General features: G+C 34.3%; 2 protein-coding genes across 6 annotated transcripts; both read left to right on the forward strand.

Moving 5' to 3' along the window:
• Positions 1–2725: 2725 nt before the first annotated feature.
• LOC111407129 (DNA repair protein recA homolog 1, chloroplastic-like) lies at positions 2726–8729 on the forward strand. The gene is made up of 4 exons (XM_023036445.1): positions 2726–3062; positions 4566–4657; positions 4752–4827; positions 4911–8729. The coding sequence occupies exons 1-4, from the start codon at positions 2838–2840 to the stop codon at positions 5007–5009; spliced, it is 492 nt and encodes a 163-aa protein (XP_022892213.1). The 5' UTR covers positions 2726–2837; the 3' UTR covers positions 5010–8729.
• A 2718-nt stretch (positions 8730–11447) lies between these two features.
• Positions 11448–18895, forward strand: LOC111407127 (cold-responsive protein kinase 1-like). 5 transcript variants are annotated; one of them, XM_023036442.1, is made up of 8 exons: positions 11448–11509; positions 11599–13065; positions 16884–17027; positions 17112–17227; positions 17322–17532; positions 17615–17852; positions 18111–18261; positions 18386–18895. In XM_023036442.1, exons 3-8 carry the CDS (start codon positions 16955–16957, stop codon positions 18776–18778), a joined length of 1182 nt encoding a protein of 393 aa, XP_022892210.1. In that variant the 5' UTR covers positions 11448–11509; positions 11599–13065; positions 16884–16954; the 3' UTR covers positions 18779–18895. The 5 variants fall into 5 exon arrangements, with proteins under 5 accessions (XP_022892210.1, XP_022892208.1, XP_022892212.1 ...); XM_023036440.1 differs by having other exon boundaries at positions 16984–17027; XM_023036444.1 differs by lacking the exon at positions 11448–11509 and having other exon boundaries at positions 11621–11675.
• The last annotated feature ends 1202 nt before the right edge of the window (positions 18896–20097 follow it).

Consider the following 20097-nt stretch of genomic DNA (forward strand, 5'->3'; position numbering starts at 1 on the left):
TTAAGAAAAGGGGGGGGGGGGGGGGGGGGGGGGGGGGGGGGGGAATAATGAATTCATATAAAATCACATCATATATTCATCGACTTAATTATTTTCTAAATAATTGTTTATCTTCCTAGAGGCATTGATCATCTAAAAAACAATTAAAGGTCTATTTTAATAAATTTGAAATTTGTTACATAGATATATTCATCTTTTGAATATCAAAGAGGATAGGGACCCTTTTGGAAGGATTTCTACTTCTCATGGAAGAACTTTCTCATGTCGCTTCCTCTAAATAAATAAAATACTTTTAAAAAATTATCCAAATATGTTCAAAAACTTTTTATTCACAAAATTGATTTTTGAATTTTCAAAAGACCTATCAAACGTGCCCTTAATGTACTAGATCTTTATCAACTATTAAAACCCGAGTTTGATACCCATTATAACCTCATTTTTAGAATTTTGTTGACCGTTATACCGTAATTTGAGCAAGCAAAATTTCAGCCGTCTAACAGATGAATGACAAAAGTTTGTACCTTTTTAATTATTTAGCCTTCTCCTTTACCTAGTTTATCCATAACACTAAAGCCCATTTTGCCAAAAAATTTAATAAATATGTAGTTAAAATGTATTTTTAAAAAATGAGGACCAAACACGAGCTTAATCTCATCTCGTAGTCAACCAAATAAATTTTAGTGTCCTTTTCAGTTTCGCACGAGGGGCACTAAATTATTCCAAGTTCAACCAAACAATAGGGACATTAATATTATTTTTATTGTTATTGTGTGAATAAAGTGAACACATAGTACAAGTAAAGAGGATAGAAGTATTAGAGTTAGGTTGGGTTGAGGAGCCCAAAAGTCTAATCCTTTAGTACAAATAAATGATTCTTGAAAGGAACATATCACCAAACTCCCATAGTAATTGGGGTGCTAAACAACATTTTCCTCTTATTGTAAGCAAGATTGTCAAGAGTCTATAATTTATCTAATTTTTTCTGTTTTCATGCATGATTGTTGAAAATTTTGGGGTTTTTTTGACTTTTTCAAGAGTTTGTCCTGTTTGGCAGGACTTTTATTTTCTATGGAAAAGTTTCCTAAGAAAATTACTTTATATCAGTTTCATGAAAAAATCTTTTTTTCAGACAAAACACGTTTCAATATTTTTTAAATATGTTTAAAAGTAATTTTTTAGTTTCAAAATTAGCTTTTGGCTTTTCAAAAAATCCCATTAGGCAGATCCTTAATCTCTATATTTTCTTCTTAGTCCAACATATTGGTTCGAATATCTATAAAATGGTATTTAGGAAGAAATTTTCAAGAAAGAATAAAGTAGCTAGACAAATGAAAAATAACACGATCCTTGCGGATCTTGATAAATGTTGGTTTAAATCAAATTTAAATTGAATTTTGATATATGTTTGATATAACAGTAGCAAAGATAATTTTACTCCTTAAAAGTTGAGCACGTGCTTTCCATGAGACATAATCATATGCCAATATTGGCACTAAACGATGGAGGTCGAAAAGTACGATTTCGAAAGTTGGGAGCAAAAAGCTTCATTGCATGAAATATAGGGTGCTAAATATGCAATTTTAACATTGATCACACAGTTTTGCTACTCGAAAAATCTATAGTACGCGCTCCACATAACATATTAACACCAAAGTTTGATAGAAAATACGAAAATGACTAACCACCGAACATCTAAACTTTAATAGATTACAGATGCAGTGACAAACCAAACGTGAATGGAAAGTTCATTTTTTTTGCATTCCAAGACAACTGAGTCTCATAATTAGTGATGAATTGGATATGAATGTTGAGAAATAGTCATTTGGTGGATCACGTTATTAAGCCCCCGTTTGTTCCTTATTTTTTGAAAAATGAGAATGAAAAATATAATCGTTACGGACTCCATACAAGAGACATAAATTCAAATTTGGTGGCTTAATGTGATGGATAACGGTCATATTTTTCATTTTAATGAGGAAACAATGAGAACCAAACAGAGGCTAAGTCCTTGTTTGACAATCGTTATTGTCAATTTCTTTTTTCTACATAAGCATTTTTAACCATATATTCACATAGTAAAATATTCTGTACATAAACTCAAAATTTTTTTTAACTTTTTAATCACACATTCTTTTAAAATCACTATTCACACTTTTACTTTTCCCAAATAAAGTTGATCATATAGGGGCTGATTTGAACATGGATGCATCTTTATGCTAACGAGGATGACCTTCGGGGACTGAAACGTTTGATTTCAAAAAACGAAGACGAAAAGTGCAAGAGCACTAAAAGTTAAGAACTAAATATGCAAATTTTTAAATAATTAAAACCGATATCTACCCACTAGACTTTCCGTTTCCGTGTTCTGTTTGATTTCTACCAGAAGTTTTTAATTGGGCCACGATCTCAAATTTGGGCCTCCCCAGTTTTGTTACCAATTGGGCCTTCATCCAAAAGAATATCAGAAATGAATCATCCCCCAGTTTTGTTACCAATTGGGCCTTCATCCAAAAGAATATCAGAAATGAATCATCCCCCAGTTTTGTTACCAATTGGGCCTTCATCCAAAAGAATATCAGAAATGAATCATCCCCCAGTTTTGTTACCAATTGGGCCTTCATCCAAAAGAATATCAGAAATGAATCATCCCCCAGTTTTGTTACCAATTGGGCCTTCATCCAAAAGAATATCAGAAATGAATCATCCGAACGTCACACCTTTCTCTTCCTTTATTATTTCGGTTCCTTTGCTTGCTTCCAAAATCCTCGCTCTCTAGTGATACTGCACTTCCTTCCTCTCTCTAAAAATTTCAAAATTGTTTATTAATTATAAAAAATATGCATTTAATTTTCCCTCCAAAACCCCGGTATTTATACTCCAAAATTTGTAATTTTAGCTCACCAAGTTTCTCAAACGTTTCTTCGCTTCAATTTATAGTTCAGGCCTCTCGTCCTCATCTGAGACCACGTTATTTGATGAAAAAAATTTGGGCTCGGTCAGAATTTGATGCCAAAGTGAATGGAGCTCTATCCACTGATTTTGACCCTCGGTTTCTTGACAGGGTTTGTTTTTAAAATTCGTATTCTTCAGACACTATATTTACTTCTAGTAATTATCCGTATTGCGTGTTTAAGTTCGCAAAGATTATATTTTTAAGTTAAATATTTACTGAGAAAGTATATCTTGATTGTTTTTTTTTTTTATGTTTCATGTTATTGTGCTTCGAATTTGTACACTTGTAGCACGGGTTTTAATTATTTTACTCAATTATGGATGGATTAGGGATTATTTTGATTCATTTATGAACCATAGTTTCTCTGGAATCGATTAGATAATATATGGTTTTAGTTCGAATCCAAAAAATTACTAAATTAATTATTTTAGACCATGCTTTAGTTTATTACTTGTATGGATTATTATATATAATTATTTTTTTTTTCATTAGTTAGCAAAAATTGTACTTTGTTAACTATGACAGATGAATATTTTTTTCATTAAGCTAGTAGTTATCGCAGAGTTGGACAATAAAAACTTGTTTGTCCAGTTGCATTGGATTGGCGCTGGACAAGTATTTTTCACTGTCCTATAATTTGAGTAAGCTTTCAACCTTGTGCAGTCTTTGACTGATATAAACGGGCTTTTGAGAGGATTCTTTAACAACCAAAACAATGAATAGCATTATAACAAGGTAGTGATGGTCAGGATATACCTGCAGCATGGGCGACATACTGATGGGTCTAGAATACTGCTAGCCTTCCCCTAACATTTTCATGTCATCCCTTTTGTGTAATGATCTCTTCAAGTGAGTGCATGACCACCCATTTCACATGGTCTCACGTTGTATACGTCAGCCTATCAAAAAACATCAAATTTAATTATACCAATTTTTTCCTTTCATAGTACCCAAATATTTTGGTGATAAAGGAATATGATAATTGTGTGCATGCTTGCATCTGACACTCTATGGATGATTCATCTTGTAAAGGTGAGGAAACAGGAATTGATCGCTATAGAATAGATGATTCATAGGAAGAATATACTGGGGGGGTTTCTTTTGCACTACTGTGAGACATGGTCTATCTATTATGACAATTTTCTATGTTTCTTTTCTTGATTTTGTAACAATTCAATCCGCACAATAACTGTTTGCCACTGCAGTTAATACCAAAGACCAATTCTTTTCATTTGGGTCTTGAAGTCCCAAGCCCTTGGACCCAATCCACTTTATAAGAAGATTGAAGCAGGAGTGGCAAGTTGCAGAGTTAGTAATAACATAATTATAAAATAGAGAAATGTTCCATACATATTATAGCTGTACAAACAAGAAGCTTTGACATTAAGCCAGAAAAGATTGGAGCTTTCACGTGAGCTGTGCTGCTTAAGAGTCAAGAATTATTTCAGAAAAGTTTCACTAGCTTTTCTGGAACATACACTTTTCTCAATTCCACTAAAAACTTCCTCTTTTATTTCTTCGTAATTTACGAGGCTGTAACACACGTTGCCTACATAGTATATTTATATGAAACTACTTATTACTATCTTCCTGTGTAAATTTTGTGTTTCAGCAAAAAGCACTTGAAGCTGCTATGAATGACATGAATAACTCATTTGGGAAAGGGAGCGTTACAAGATTGGGAAGTGCTGGTGGAGCTCTAGTGTATGTGTAGTTCTTTGATGATAATTTTACTGTATCATGTTTTACTTGTTATTATCACGATTGCTGTTTCTTACTCTTCCTTTTCCTTGTGCAGTGAAACTTTTCAAAGTGGCTGCTTAACATTAGACTTTGCTTTAGGCGGTGGCCTTCCAAAAGGAAGGATTGTTGAGGTGTTACATTTATCACCTTTATGCTCTTATCCATCAAATTTTCTGTGGTTGCAATCCCCATGTCTTTTTGTTTTTGTAAGCGGGAGAAACTGGAGAAGAAGCAGAAATTCAGGGGAAAGAGGAAGGAGATGTCACAACCAATCTCAATTCATCATAATTATCCAACTAATGAAATTATATAAGAAATTAGGTTTAAATGGTAAAGATAAAACCCATAAAACCCAAACTAGAATTGGTTTGGGTCGATACAAGCCCAATTACATAAATAAGAATCCAAAATAAAAATAAAGTCCATCAACAAAATAAAGTTTAACTAGAAATAGAAATAGATGATGTACTCGTCAACTCTCCCAGGGTGAGAGAAAACTCAACCCTGTTGAGTTGATAGAATACTATAGGCTGCAGTCAATCTAATACTCCAAATGCTTCAAGTCATGTCATGGAGGACGATCTTTTTGACGAACTAAGTATTGAAACTCCAAAAATAGTTTGATCCATATTAGTTGGCACCTCACTTTTGGAATCCATGTATAGTTTAAATCAGGTGGAACAACCCAACAAACAAGGAAGGACTGAACTTGCCATCATTGGTTAATACAATACGTTCATCTAAAATAACATCAATTTTATTTTTGTGTGCTGTGACAGATGGTATTGAAATAGAAATATCAACATAGTCAAGTTGGGGGTCCACAAAGCTAAGTAGAAATGGATCATCAAAGGAAGTAAAATGGTATTCGTAAGTAATGAAATCCTCAATATTTAGAGTAGAGTGGTAGCTAAAATGTGATGAAATATCATTGACATGGATTTGGATCAGCATGCTTTAAAATTTTAAAAAGACCTGCATTACAGACTTGCAATATAACAAAATCCCCTATATTAAATTCATAATTTCTCTTATGCAAATCAGCTTGAAATTTATATAATGCATTATTTGCTTCAAATTATTTATTGATCTCAATATGCAAGTCATGAAGATTACGTACAAATGCCTCAACTGACATAACTATACTAGTATGTGGGAACATTGGAATAAGGTCTAAAGGTTTCCTAGACTTATAACTATGAATAACTTCGATGGAACTCATACCTATAAATTGATTCACAAAATTGTTAAATGCAATTGGAATTGTTGGGATGATCAAATCCCAATTTTCAAGATTTTCCTTGAAAAGAACATGATTATACAAATCATCCGTACCTTTGGGTTGGATAAGAGCATGGTACACAACATTTGACTAAAAGGTATCGAGAACAAGGGGTACAACCCGTAGATTTATAGGAAAAGTCCGGATACTACATAAGGAAGTGCCCTCAATATCATTCAAGTCATAACATTCTTCAAGTTTAGGTTCATAGATTTGATCTTCTAATTGATCATCTATTACATCATTTTGTTTCTCAATGATTAGCGTTCGACTCGGACATTTGGGAGAAGTGTGACCAAAGTCTTTATAGCTGAAGCACCGCAAGTGAGAGAAATCATTGGAGTTTCAAAATCTTGACCATTATTTTCCAACAAAGGAAGAGTATTAGATGGTGGAGGTCCTAGAAGGGACTTAACAGGAGGAGGTGGTGTTGATTTGGGAGGAACATTAGACAGGGAAGGCTCCATGGTAGACTTATGATGAGGTGGCGCTGATGAGATGAGTGAACGATGGTAACTATGCTTTTCATATGGAATATTAATAAGTAACTCGTAGTCCCGAACTAAAGAGTAAGCGTAATCAAGAGTACTAACACTTCGAAAGAAAAGCTCACGCCTAAGTTCATCTCTTAAACTTTGTATAAACCTACTCAAAGTCAGGGTTTCATCCTCAACGACATGACATTTCATTTGAAACTCCTCAAATTGAGCATTATACTCAGTCACTAATTGATTTCCTTGTGTAAGGGTGTTTTAATGGGTAAAAGTTTCATGATCTAAGCAACCATCGAAAGTAGGAGTATATAAGTCAATGTCTCTAAAAAAATGTTCCTTATGACGAGGAAGAGAATGAGTACCATGACGACCATGGCCTCGTTCTCGCTCACGAATTTGATCTCTATCCTTACGATCGTGTTGAAAGTGTTTTTGATCACATTGTTAATGATAATATTGTCTATTGTGGGACACTTCAAAATTATTAACATCAGTCGAACGAGGGATTTGTCGAAAATTGTTCAAATGAGAAGCTAGATTTCTACTCTTTTCACGAGTAGCAGCCATCTCGGTTTGGACAGCTGCTAATTAAGTTTGTAAGTGTTACTGGCTAGTGGCAAGTTGAGTTAATTGTCTAGTGAGTGCATCAAATTGGGAAGGGTCTATATTTAAGTACTAAAACTAGAAGTGACAAGACGACTAGTCGACCACTATGAATGCACTATATTAGCAGTTAAATGACATGCAATAGAGAGATCAATGACAATAAGTGCAAGCAATGAAAAAAAACAACTTGAGCCATTTTTTTTAATTTTAAGTTTTGGGATTAAATAAATCCAAAGTAAGCTAATACTGTTGGTACATGTAAAATAACAAAGCAATGGTCAAAGTTCAAACACTAGTCAAATTCTCCAATCCGTTGATAAGTGGGGACAATGAAAAGTTAATTCATTCAATAATTTCGATCAAGTGGGTTTTAAGGCTAAAATTTTAAAGGTAACAGCAACACAAAGAATTAAATGACGCAATTTTAAAATGAACAATAGGATAGACTAACAATAAATAGAGATCAATGACTCCTTGTTGTTTAGTTGCCTGAATAGTACTTGCGTGGGCCCAGGTATGCTTGCCTCCTTTCCTTCACACGTCATCAGCTCCTGTTAATTGTAATTTATGCAGGTTCTGGTGTATATTGCTAAGAAACAGTTGCTGGCTATAATATCTCCCTGTTGATTGTAATGTATGCTGGCTAGGACTCCGATTCTGGTGCATATGCTGCTAAGGATTGCTGGTGGTTTGTGTGGCCATCACGTAATACCATGTTTGGCTTTGGGCGGTGGAGCCAAAAATTGGTACAATTGATAGATAGTTGACGACCGATCAGGTGGTGGATGGCAATTGGCGTGGTGAGTGGCAACTGGCGTGGCAGTGGGTGGCGGGAAGACTAGTGACGGCGCCTGGGAGGCGACTACAATGGCGGTGGGTGTCACCCTGGCACAGGGGCTTTAGAGGTTGCAGACCGAAGTTTAGGTAATAGAAAGTTGGCGGTTTCGATTGGGCTTTTGATGTTGAGGATGATGGTGTGGTGACGAAGTAGGTGACGTGGCCGTCGACGGGGAGGTCTTCCACGAGAGTCGTGGTTGATGGGTCGTCGGCGTGGAGGATTGAAATTCTGGAAGCGGTAAATGGACGGGGTGAAACTGTGGAGTAGAAGTTGGGAGTTGGGCTGGATTGAAAGTGATAAAAGAATTGGGCTGAGTTAGTATTTACTGGGCTTGAAGATTTGTTGTAATTGGGTTGGATAGTTTGGGCTTTTTTATGTAGGGAAGTATTTGGGTTATATGGGCTTTTGGTGTTAATGGGTTGGTAATAATTGGTCTTGCTCGGATATTGTATATTATGGGCTGGGGTTTGCTGTTGTGATGGGCAATTTTGGATGGAATATATGGATTAAGGTTTGTTGGAAGCAGCAGTAAAGGAGCAATAACGTAAAAGAATTATTATTATTTTTTAACCGATGAAAATACTAAAATTGAACATTTTTTCTTCGGGTGAACAGTACTCGTGAACAATTACTTTTTTTTTCTACAAAGAAAGAAAACTGAAAGAATGAAAACTGCTGTTCTTACGCTAAATCTTTTTCAATTGTGCTATTCCAACAATTTTTGGAAAGGAAATTGGAAGAGATTTTGAATCGTAGGAGAGAAATTATCCAAGATTCGGCTTTGATACCAAATTTGATGCAGGACAAAATAAGGTGTGGCCATCACGTAATACCATGTTTGGCTTTGGGCGGTGGAGCCAAAAATTGGTACAATTGATAGATAGTTGACGACCGATCGGGTGGTGGATGGCAATTGGCGTGGTGAGTAGAAATTCAGGGGAAAGAGGAGGGAGATGCCACAACCAATCTCAATTCATCATAATCATCCAACTAATGAAATTACATGGGAAATTAGGTTTAAATAGTAAAGACAAAACCCTAACTAGAACGGGTTTGGGCCGATACAAGCCCAATTACATAAATAAGAATCCAAAACAAAAATAAAATTCAACTAGAAATAAAAATAGATGATGTCCTCATCACTGTGAACCAAAGTTCTGGTAATAATTGTGCATTAGCTCTACTGATGTTCATGTATTTATCGTCATGGTCAGCAACATATACACTGCCAGAACTTTTACCGGATATTATGAGCTGCCGGATCCTGATACTCAACTGCACTTGATAATGACATTCTTGGGCCTCAACCTTTTATTTCCTTTTACTGTTAATGGAAGGACTAAGTGATATAACTAATGATAGACTACTTTCATGGAATAAATTTAAACATTTTCTCTTTAAGATCAAACAGTTGCATCGAACTTAGTAAGATTGTGCTGTGTGTTTTCTGAAACAATGATTAAATAGTTGTTTTATTAGTTAAGCATTTGGCATATCAAGGAACTTAGCTGCTGCTTGTGAAGTGCAGCATTTTACGAACTTCTTCCCTTTATCTTCTTAGTTTACTTTTGTTGGTTAATGACATTGTTTTTTTGGGTAATCCAGTGTTTATTGAGCCTTGACGTAGAAATGTTCTCCCTCTGCTCAACGGTTATAGATTGCATGTTTATGGTGGACCTCATATGGATTTTTCTCCCAAATTCCCCTCTCATTCACAATGCTTGTATATTGCAATCTATTTATGCAACTAACTTATAAATATACAGTAGAACTTCAGCTTCTAGGAAATCAAAGGAAGAAGAATCTACTAACTTTTCGGCATCTCAGCTACCAAGACGGCCCTGCATCATAAAGGTTTCTATCCAATCTTAGAAGGGTTTCCACCTTATGTTTTTGTGTGTGTCATTTTCTTCTCTTTCCATTTACCTCGTGCAATGTGTTTATTTAGCCTTTGTTTGGTGCTCATTATTTTAAAACACTTCTTGCTACATGATCATTTTTCATCACACATTCACACAATAAAATATGCTGCACGTAATCCATAAACTTTTTAATCACACATTCTCCTAAAATTACTACTCAAAACTGTTTTTTTTTTTTTTTTTTTTTTTAATTAATGGCTGCTATCTGCTACATACATTTGAAAGAGAATGGCTAATCTTGTTTGCTGACAATTTGGATATCAGTGGATGAATGGAATTGGTTTAGTGTACCAATCTTCTATACTTAGCACCTTACTTGATCTGACCTCCACATCTGAATTTGGGTACTTCTTATCTGAAGGCTTACAAAGATACTCTTTTGGGTTTAACCAGATTGGTGTATATTATGGAAATCCTGAGGTCACCAGTGGTGGAATTGCTTTGAAGTTCTTTGCCTCTGTCCGACTTGAGATACGTCCTACTGGGAAAATAAAGTCGGTAAGTCTAAAATCTGCTCAATCTATTTACTTATCTCTCCTTTTTATACTGTTAATTCGTAGTGTTTGAAGACCTTAGCAATGAACACATCCATTTTTGTTTTAGGTTAAAGGAGATGAAGATATTGGACTTAAAGTTCGCGTGAGAGTTCAAAAGAGTAAGGTGAGTAGCTCCAATGACAAGAACATATGTCGTGTATGGTTAATTATATCTCTGACTTGATATGATCTAGGTTAGGCCAAAGTCGGCTGCATGTATACTTCGGTACCAAAGTTGAAATTTTCTTGCGAGAATCATTTTTTGACTTAATTTCTTATTTTTGGCAAGTTTATTCTTTTAAGACTCTTAAATCAGGTTTTTTTTTTTTTTTTTTTTCCCCATATTTCTCGACTTTAGTATAAATAGGAAATTTATTTCATTATTGTATTGGAAGACTTTGACATTTTGAGAATTAATTCGAGAGGTTTTTTCGCTTCCAATATTTGTTCTTGTGTGGAACAACCGAACTTATCAAAATTTCGCGATATTGTGGCGTTCAAAACTCGGGTAAGATTCAATTAATTGTGTAATCAAAAGATCCTTCGTGTCTTTGTTACCTTGGGGTTGTTTGATTCATTAATTGGTTGGGTTAAATCCAAATTCGGATTAAATTTATAAGTCGTGCTCAAAAGGTCAATAGTTTAATATAATATTGGTTGTTTGGTCCGCAACTTTGTGGATTTAGTCCTAAACTTTGATTTTTAGCTTTCTTGGGATTTGTGTCATTTTTTGTGGGTTTAATAGCGATCTAGTTATCCAGGTTCACATCATGACCACTCTGTAGGTTCCCTTAGAACTTCTTCTTGTGCTTAATGTAATTTAGTTTCCCTTGGAAATCTGTTATTTGTTCGTTTTGAATGTAAATGGCTTTTATGCACTATCATACTTGAACCCACATTTTTAAAATTCCATTGATCGATAATCTTATCTAAACTTTACCTATTCTTCATTTTATATAGGCATACTGAAAATTTCTGGCGCCTAAGTGTTCTTTGCAGCCTCCATTTACTTTTCTGAATTATGTTGTCAATACTAGGTGTCATTTATTCTTCTAAATATTAATTGTTATAGGTATCAAGGCCTTATAAGCAAGCTGAGTTTGAAATTATATTTGGGGAGGGAGTCAGCAAGCTGGTATGGCCACATACATAGTTTTCTTTATATTGCTGTGGCCCTTGTTTCCCTTAAAAAATCTTTTGTATTGATCTTGAGTCCATAATCAGGGGTGCGTTCTGGATTGTGCTGAAATAATGGATGTTGTCTTAAAGAAGGCCTCGTGGTACAGCTATGGAGATCGCAGGTTTTCTTTATCATATATGGCTGAAATGATTACATGAATCTCACACGCATTGTGCTAGAACTATCGAATGATCAAGCATTAAGTTTAGTTGTTTGATTCATTCATTTCTAGGAAACACAAATATTGAATCTATGTATTATTTGCTGCTACAAACTCGCAGCTCCTTGGCGAATTGCCATTGCCCTTGAGCATGAGATTAAAATTGTTTTAAAAGTAACATATGGTCGGATGTATTCTTCACTGGTGTAATATATATTTGACAACTTTTCCTCTTAGTTGGGTGGAGCTGGGTTGAGGTTGGGTAATTGGGTTCTATATAACAAGGCGGTAAAAGAGATTTGTTTGGAAATACATTTATAGCACAGTAAAAACTAAAAACTGAACTCTGCATCTCGGTTGATATAGTACTTGGATTACTGTAAGCTCTCTTAATCATTCCTAGTCTTTTCAATGTGACAACTGTCTTGCGATTTTATATAGCTTATTTATTGTCTCTTGTTTCTTTTTTATCTATTTAATGTTTGAATGAAGATTGGGACAAGGAAGAGACAGAGCATTACAGTACCTGAAAGAAAATCCTCTTGTCTCTGAAGAAATAGAGAAGGCATCGTACATGCACAGCTCATCCTTTAACTTGAATAGTGCTTCCCCTGTTCATAAGTTGTTCTAGAGAACAACTTATGCTACTTAGTGGTGACCTGATTTAACTATTCACTAATTGTGAGGAGACAAGGATATATAATTTATGTATTTATTTGTGCAGAGAGTTAGGTCCATGGTAATAGATGGCACTGGACAATTAGGGACCTCTTACACGAAGTGGTCGCCACCACAACCTCAAGACGACAATATTTTTGAAGAAGTTCAACGAGATTAAATTAAACTTGGTTGGGAGATTGGTCATGATGGGTACCCGGGGAGAAAGGTACAAATGTTGAAAAGGAAGCAAGGACTTGATCCTCGTTCAAGTTGGTTTTTGATTTCTTCAAATCATTTGCCCCATCTTAGGTTTTTGGATTAAAGATTGAAATGCTCGATTTTACATTAGATTTCAATTCAACATGATATTTTGTACTTCATTCACCCCCTATGCTGATGCCAGAGAGGAAAAGAAGAGAAGTATTTTCTTCTCTTGGGGATCTTGGGGGTGTAAAGTTTTGTGATCAACCGAGGAGAAATTGTAATATTCATTCTTCTTAACCACACTTTGAAAAGTTCTATCCAATTCCACCTTCCATCTACCTTTAACGACGATGCTTTCATGTTTTTATATATTCTTGTCTTAAAACTTTATGGTTTCTTCACTGTTTGTGTATGTGTGTTTGTTGGTGGTCCTAGAAATGGTGGCATTGGGAGGTCGAGGTTTTGATGAGGCTATTGAGGACTTGAGGTACGGTCGTCCTTGTGTTTTTAACAAGGGATTTGCAATATGCAATCCTTAATTGGTATCGAGATTATTTAGTACTATTATCAAACATGCATTTTCTTTTTATAATTACGGTTGTCTCAGATCATAGGATAATCTAGTTTTCTGGGTTCCTCTTCCCAGTTATGTGGAATTTTTGTGGTGCATAGATCTATGTGACCCTAAGAGCACCGGAGTCCATGTTATTACAAAATTGCAAATAATTCATGTGTCTCGATCAAGATAGATATATTTTGGTGATCAGTACAAAATGATCCATAGTGCACTAAGATTTGATTTAAAATGACAAATGGTTAAATTTTCTCATTTTATGAGTGTGTTTCTCCTCCCTAACAATACAAAGATAGAATCATATAAAAATATTGTATTATAGTGTATCAAAAACATAACATAGCATGCAAGAAATGATGTCTATTGAGCTATTTTTAGGAGTGGGCATTTTTTCCCGAAACCGGTGGAACCGGATTGGAACCGTTTAGAACCGGCCGGTTCGGTTCCGGTTCTTTTAAAAAATAATTTGGTTTCGGGACAAATTATTAAGAACCGATCGGTTCCGGTCCAGTTCTTGGTTCTAGTATGGGAACCGCGGGGGACCGAACGGTTCTCATAGAATTTTTTTTAGTGGGCATTTTTTTCTTTTTTGGTAAAATATAAGACTTACTCTCCAATTTGTCCCGAAACCAAAATGGTAATATATATGACTTACTCTTAAAGTGAAAAGAAACTTCCATCAAAGTAAAACGAAATTAAAAAAAAAAAAAAATTGTAGTATAACATAAGCAAAAGGCAATGACATATGGAAATGAAACGAATGTTTATGTATATAGTTCATATGTCACTTTTTAATTAAATAATTGAGAAAAATACTGAATTGTGATTACCTGAAGGCTCAAGAAAATGTTAAAAAGGGACCCTTTAGTTGGCATTTTTTTCAGTAAAATATATGATTTACTCTCCAAACACTTTTATTTTGTTTTCATTTTGATAAAAGTTTGTTTAATCATTGAAGTACTAGACGGTTTATATAAGTTAATATTTGTTTGATAATAGTAACTTATATTATTTGCATATTGTTTTAAAATTTGTATACTTAGTTTTCTTTTAATCTTTGTATAATATGGTCGGTTCTTCTATATATTTTTTAGAAGTATCACATTGGTAGTTTCTTTAGATTTTTTATTAGTAAACATTTTATTTTGACATCTTTAAGTAAAGAACCGGACCGGACCGGACCGAACCGGAACCGATTGGTTCGATTCCGGTTCGGTTCCATAGCTAACAATGGAACCAATGGTTCCATTTCTAAAATTCTCATTGGTATTCGGTTCGGTTCGATTCTTTTTAGAACCGGATCGAACCGGCTCCTAGCTATTTTGACAACAAGAATGTTGATAATGAAGCCAAAAATTTTGTAATGCTGTGAGGATTTGCATATTAAGCATGCTAGTTCAATGCTATATCATTCCAAGGAATGAAACAATACGGCCCCCCAGGGCACTTCTCCACTGGCAAAGGACAGACGCTGTCAAACCTGGCAGAGCAGAGGTCGTGAGTTCGAAACATGGGGCTCTTGGAAGGCAAGGATTTATTCTTGGAAGGCAAGGGAACATTTGGAAGGCAAGGATTATTCTTGGAAGGCAAGGTGCAACTTGGATTGGCTTGCTTGGCACTTTGTCAGATCAGGTGGGGAGCGCTCGGACCCTGGCCAGTTGGAGGCACATCCTGCGATTAACCGGACTGTGTGAAGAGGGGCCGGATCACAGACCCAAAGATTAGTCTAGAATAGGACACCTTGTAAAAAAAAAAAAAAAAAAAAAGGAATGAAACAATACGATCATATAAGTTAACATTTGTTAGGTATTTAACACGTCAAATTAAATTCTGATACAAATAATGATTGTAACCGATGAAAAGTGTGCAAAGACTACGTATCTACTTTTGTTAATAGTGCATCTCAAGAAACTGGTCAAATTATAATCTCAACAGGCTTAGTCAAACAGGAGCTTAATGAAAACTTTTCGTTTTGTTCACATTGGACAAGAACTGAATAAATACTTGGTCAAGAGTCACGACGCTGGATTGACTTTTAAGTTTTATAAATGGCCACCCTGTTGCTTTCCTCATCTGGCGAGTGGCGAAGGAAGTCCCGTTTGGCAGACGTCCCAAGTCGACTCCCAAAATAAGAGAGATTTCCTCGTGGACTTTTCTAAGACTATTAGTATGTATTTTCTTTTAATTTTTACAAAGACTATATATCAGCACTTTTTTTTTTTTTTTTAATCTGTTGCACCACAAAATTTTTCTTATTATCTACACCCTCAAGCTCTCGATTTTACCTGATTAACTTTCTGAGGTATTTTTCCCATCTGGGTTTGTTTTAATATGTGATTTTCACTGTTTATGGCTTTGATTTTCGTTTAAATTGTTGTAGCAGTGTATTATGTTTTGGTGTGAATATCTGTTTGGGTTGGAGCTGTTTTTTTGGCTTTTTTAATGGGCAAAATTAAATCAAGAAAAGGGTGATTAGGAATGTAAAGGTAATGATTTTTGAAAAATGGGGGTTAAGTTAGTATGATTTAAAAGAAGATTTTTTTTTTCACTTATAATCCAATCTTTTTCCTCCCTTTTTCATTTTTTGTTGTGGTTATACTGCATTCAATTGTTGTCATGTCAATTATGTGATCTTTTTGTCTTGCATTTTGGCTGGTAATAGCTGAGAAACAGTGGTGAAGTTGGATATTTTGTGATCTTTCTTTGGTGGATATGCTGAAAAACGTCTGCGTGGATGAACAGATTTTGTGTTTTTCTTACATTCTATCTGTTGAATCGAGCTTTATGCATGTCATCTAAAAGCAATCGGTGTCGAGTGTGGGAAGGCTAAACTTTTTATGGCATTCGACCATCATCCCAACTTGCTCCCCAACACAATCCATAAAACTCGGTTCTTTGGCTGTGGGGAAAATCAATTGTCAGTATGTAAAAACTGCCATTTTAAGAATATAAGTTATCAGAAATCCAAATGTTTCAGAAAAGCAGTTCTTAGTTATAACTATATGTAAAGCAGTTAAAAGAATTTGAATGCTGAAGAGATTTTCCAGAAAGATTCATTCTGAAATTTCTGTAACAAGAAGTTTCAACTATATGTAAAGCAGTTAAAAGAACTTGAATGTTGAAGAAATTTTCCAGAAAGATTCATTCTGAAATTTCTGTAACAACTGCTGTTTCTGATGTTTTTACCAGTCTTATATTTTGCACTATAATTCTTTGAGGTCATGAAAGATAATAAGCTAATAAATATGGATTTCAGTACCATATCGTATTTAGTGGAGTGATACATTTCATGGGCTAATCACTACTCCTTGGAGTTCAAGTTAGTCAATGATGTACACAGCTCTTTATGTCATGTTTGGCTAAGCTTGACTACAAATAATTGTAAGCTTCTTTTTTGAGAATCATATTAAAATTTACTTTCTTTTTACTAATAAAACTTGCTTTAAGCCAAACACGCTCTTAATGTATCACCTAGCTTCACATGTGAGTGAACAAGCATATGCAAACTTGTATACAAACATACCATGTTACAAATATGGACTTCATTGCCAGACCATTTAGAAAGAGTGATCACTTTTATTAGTATAAATTATTATTGGTCCAACACTTAATTATGTGATACTAGTTCTATTCACAGGGTCTCATCAATGCATTCTTTCACAACCCTTTTCTTATGAGTTTCTATCTTAAATTTTAGAACTAAAAATAATCTGTATGAATCGTTTTGGCAGGCTGTCTTTGGTTTTGCTGAAACATTTTCATTGTAGTTCCCAAGAGGGAATTCATTGTGAACCCTGTAGTGATGACTTGTTTTTCCTTCTTGTGTGGTAGAAGATTGAATCCACCGACTAGACATTCATCTGAGCTTGATGATGGTAAACCCCAAAGCTTCTCTATGCAATGCCATAGCCATTTTTTGTACATATTTCAACATTCTACTAATGTTGGATTATATACAGAGGTCTCCGGAGTCCAAAATGTTGTACTTTACTCATACAAACAGCTAAGAACGGCTACCAATGATTTTAGTCCGATCAATAAAATTGGGGAAGGAGGATTTGGTTCTGTTTATAAGGTAAAAAAGTTTCTCTCTCTTTTCTTCATGTTAGACAGTATTAGTTAATTATCTTTGCAGTTTGGAGAATGACTTCGTCTCTCATGAAAAATAGGGAAAAATCGGGAATGAGAAAATGGCTGCTATAAAAGTTCTCTCTCCAGGATCAACGCAAGGTGTAAAAGAGTTTCTGACAGAAATTCAAGTGATCTCTGATGTACAGCATGAAAATTTAGTTAAGCTTTATGGATGTTGTGTTCAAGAAAATCACAGAATTCTTGTTTACAACTACCTCGAGAATAACAGCCTTGCACAAACTCTTATTGGTATAATCTCTTCTCTTATGTTTATCTCGATTCTAAACAGCCTAGAGAAGTGAATCTGATGCTTTTAAACATTGTACATTAGGTGGACGTAATAGTAGCATTCAGTTTAGCTGGCAAACACGGGTTAAAATTTGTGTTGGAGTTGCAAAGGGACTTGCTTATCTCCACGAGGAAGTGAGACCGCCTATTGTCCATCGGGATATCAAAGCTAGCAATATTCTTCTAGACAAAGATTTGAGCCCTAAGATTTCAGATTTCGGTCTTGCAAAGCTCATCCCTGCCAACATGACTCATGTCAGTACACGTGTGGCAGGAACCATGTAAGTAGTAAAATCTTACTAGACGTGTTGAAAGAGTGTTTTTGAATGTTTTAATCACCACCATGAAGATTGCTGAATGTTTATGTTTGGCTGTGCTTGAAAGTAAGTCAAACTTATATTTGAGTTACTTATTTTAAGCAAAGCCAAACATGCTAGCAACAAGGAAATTTCAAAGTCGATAGTGCTAATATCTGTCTATGCCCCCATTTCTCATGTCGTGATTTACTAACTTGTATTGAGTCTATATCTATCATGCAGAGGTTACTTAGCACCAGAGTATGCAATGAAAGGCCAGCTTACACGCAAGGCAGATATTTACAGTTTTGGCGTTCTTCTCATCGAAATAGTCAGCGGTCGATGCAACACGAACTCACGGTTACCTGCTGAAGAAAAATATATTCTTGAAAGGGTACATAATATTTCATATGCTGATTACTATAGTCTATAAACGACCTCTTTTGATAAGGGCTCGTATTGTTTTTGTGATAAAGATTTTCCAAGGCATGTACATGACTGTTGAAATTGTGTTGCAGGCATGGCAACTTCATGAAAAACGGGAGCTTGTATCACTAGTCGACATAGCACTTAATGGAGATTTTGACCCTGAACAGGCTTGTAGATTCTTAAAGATCGGTCTTCTCTGCACTCAAGATTTTCCAAAACTTCGACCCTCAATGTCGACTGTTGTCCAAATGCTCACCGGGGAGAAGGATTTTGACGAAAATGCGATAATGAAGCCCGGCTTAATCACTGATTTCATGGACCTAAATATTAAAAGCACCCCTAAAACCAAGGATAAAATCAATCACACCTCTTCCAATTTCTTAGCCTCTGGCTCTGATAATTTGGACTCTTCAACTTTGTCCTCAGGAACTTCTTCTCAGGCCACCTTCACATTTACAGCAGTAGATGATAGAAGCACTTGAGCAAAAATTTGTGAATTGATAGACACAGATTTGTAGATTTTATTTTATACTCTCCCTTCCCAATTATTCAGGCTTGTTTTGTTTTTCCCATGGAATAAGAAATCTTATTTAATGTTATTGGAAAAACAATTATTGTAAAAAACTTTCTTAATTTGCCATAATTTATATTTGTACAATTTCAAGATTAAGTGAGAAAAATTAGTTATAACTAGGCAAATTAAATAAGGGTATATTAATAAACAATCAAAACATTTTCAATAAAGAAATATACTACATAATTGGAAAAAAGAAAATAAGGAAAGCCGGCCTATATAATGGGACGGAGGGAGTATAATTTTTTATTTTTATTTTTATTTTTTTTAAGGATTGGTTAGATTGTGTTTGAGTTTTATGTTTGTATTTAATTGGGGTATTGAATGTAAACTTTTTGAGACTTTCTAAAAGTATTGATGTATTCAATCGATATTTTTATAGAGTTTAAAAAAGTCTTTAAATGTTATGATATATTCAATTAAAACTTTTTAGAAATTTCCATAAGTTGCGGAGTATTCAAATTGTTAATGACTTTTATAAATTTTTATAAAAGTCTTCAAGGTACTAATTTTTAAATAGAAAGTACTAAAATAAAATAAAAAAATTCGTCTTTCATTTATCTCAAAATTTGGAAGACTTCAAATAATAATAATTTTTTTTTTCTATTTCTATCAATATTTCTGTTTCTTTTTCCTTTTATGAATATTAGAGTTATAATTAATTTTTTTTTCTACTGGTTATATTTGTTTGCATTTTTCTTTTTTTCTTTCCCTCTCTTTCTCTTATTTTTTTATCTTTATTTTATATGAAAAAATTAAATTGTAATTAAAGATTCTTATTACTTACTTTATTTTTTTTTTTATGAAAAATATATATTTGTCATTAAAAATTATAAGATTTTACATAAAAGACTAATTTATAATTAAATTTAAATATATTGACTTCATGTTTACTTTTAAAGGTAAGTCGTATGATTATACTGAATATTATACACACACACATCTCCATATAATAAAAAATATTAATAAAAAAATGGTGAAAATGAATCGTTGAAATCACCACCCTGTGTACAAGAATTTCACAATGTTCTTCTTGATCTATATGAATTCCATTTTGAATGAAAGTCTTCAAAAATCTCTTGAATTCTACAAAAGTCTAAAATGAGAACTATATAAATCTACAAAAGACTTTCATTAATTCTATACAAATACATAAAAAATCTACGAAATCCGTAGAAGTCATCAATTAACAAAAGTCCATAAAAGTTTTTTTTTTTTTTTTTGTAC

This window comes from Olea europaea, chromosome 13, assembly GCF_002742605.1.
Source record: "Olea europaea var. sylvestris chromosome 13, O_europaea_v1, whole genome shotgun sequence".
Lineage (NCBI taxonomy): Eukaryota > Viridiplantae > Streptophyta > Magnoliopsida > Lamiales > Oleaceae > Olea > Olea europaea.

Excerpts from the sequence above, each read along its gene's own strand:
- LOC111407129 (XM_023036445.1), top strand. The coding sequence starts at position 2,838 with ATGCATTTAATTTTCCCTCCAAAACCCCGGTATTTATACTCCAAAATT. Across the intron at positions 4,658-4,751 it reads AGTGCTGGTGGAGCTCTAGT|TGAAACTTTTCAAAGTGGCT; the intron begins GTATGTGTAGTT and ends TTCCTTGTGCAG. Across the intron at positions 4,828-4,910 it reads CAAAAGGAAGGATTGTTGAG|GAGAAACTGGAGAAGAAGCA; the intron begins GTGTTACATTTA and ends TTTTGTAAGCGG.
- LOC111407127 (XM_023036440.1), top strand. The coding sequence starts at position 12,968 with ATGGTTTCTTCACTGTTTGTGTATGTGTGTTTGTTGGTGGTCCTAGAA. Across the intron at positions 17,028-17,111 it reads TTCATCTGAGCTTGATGATG|AGGTCTCCGGAGTCCAAAAT; the intron begins GTAAACCCCAAA and ends GATTATATACAG. Across the intron at positions 17,853-18,110 it reads ACACGTGTGGCAGGAACCAT|AGGTTACTTAGCACCAGAGT; the intron begins GTAAGTAGTAAA and ends TCTATCATGCAG.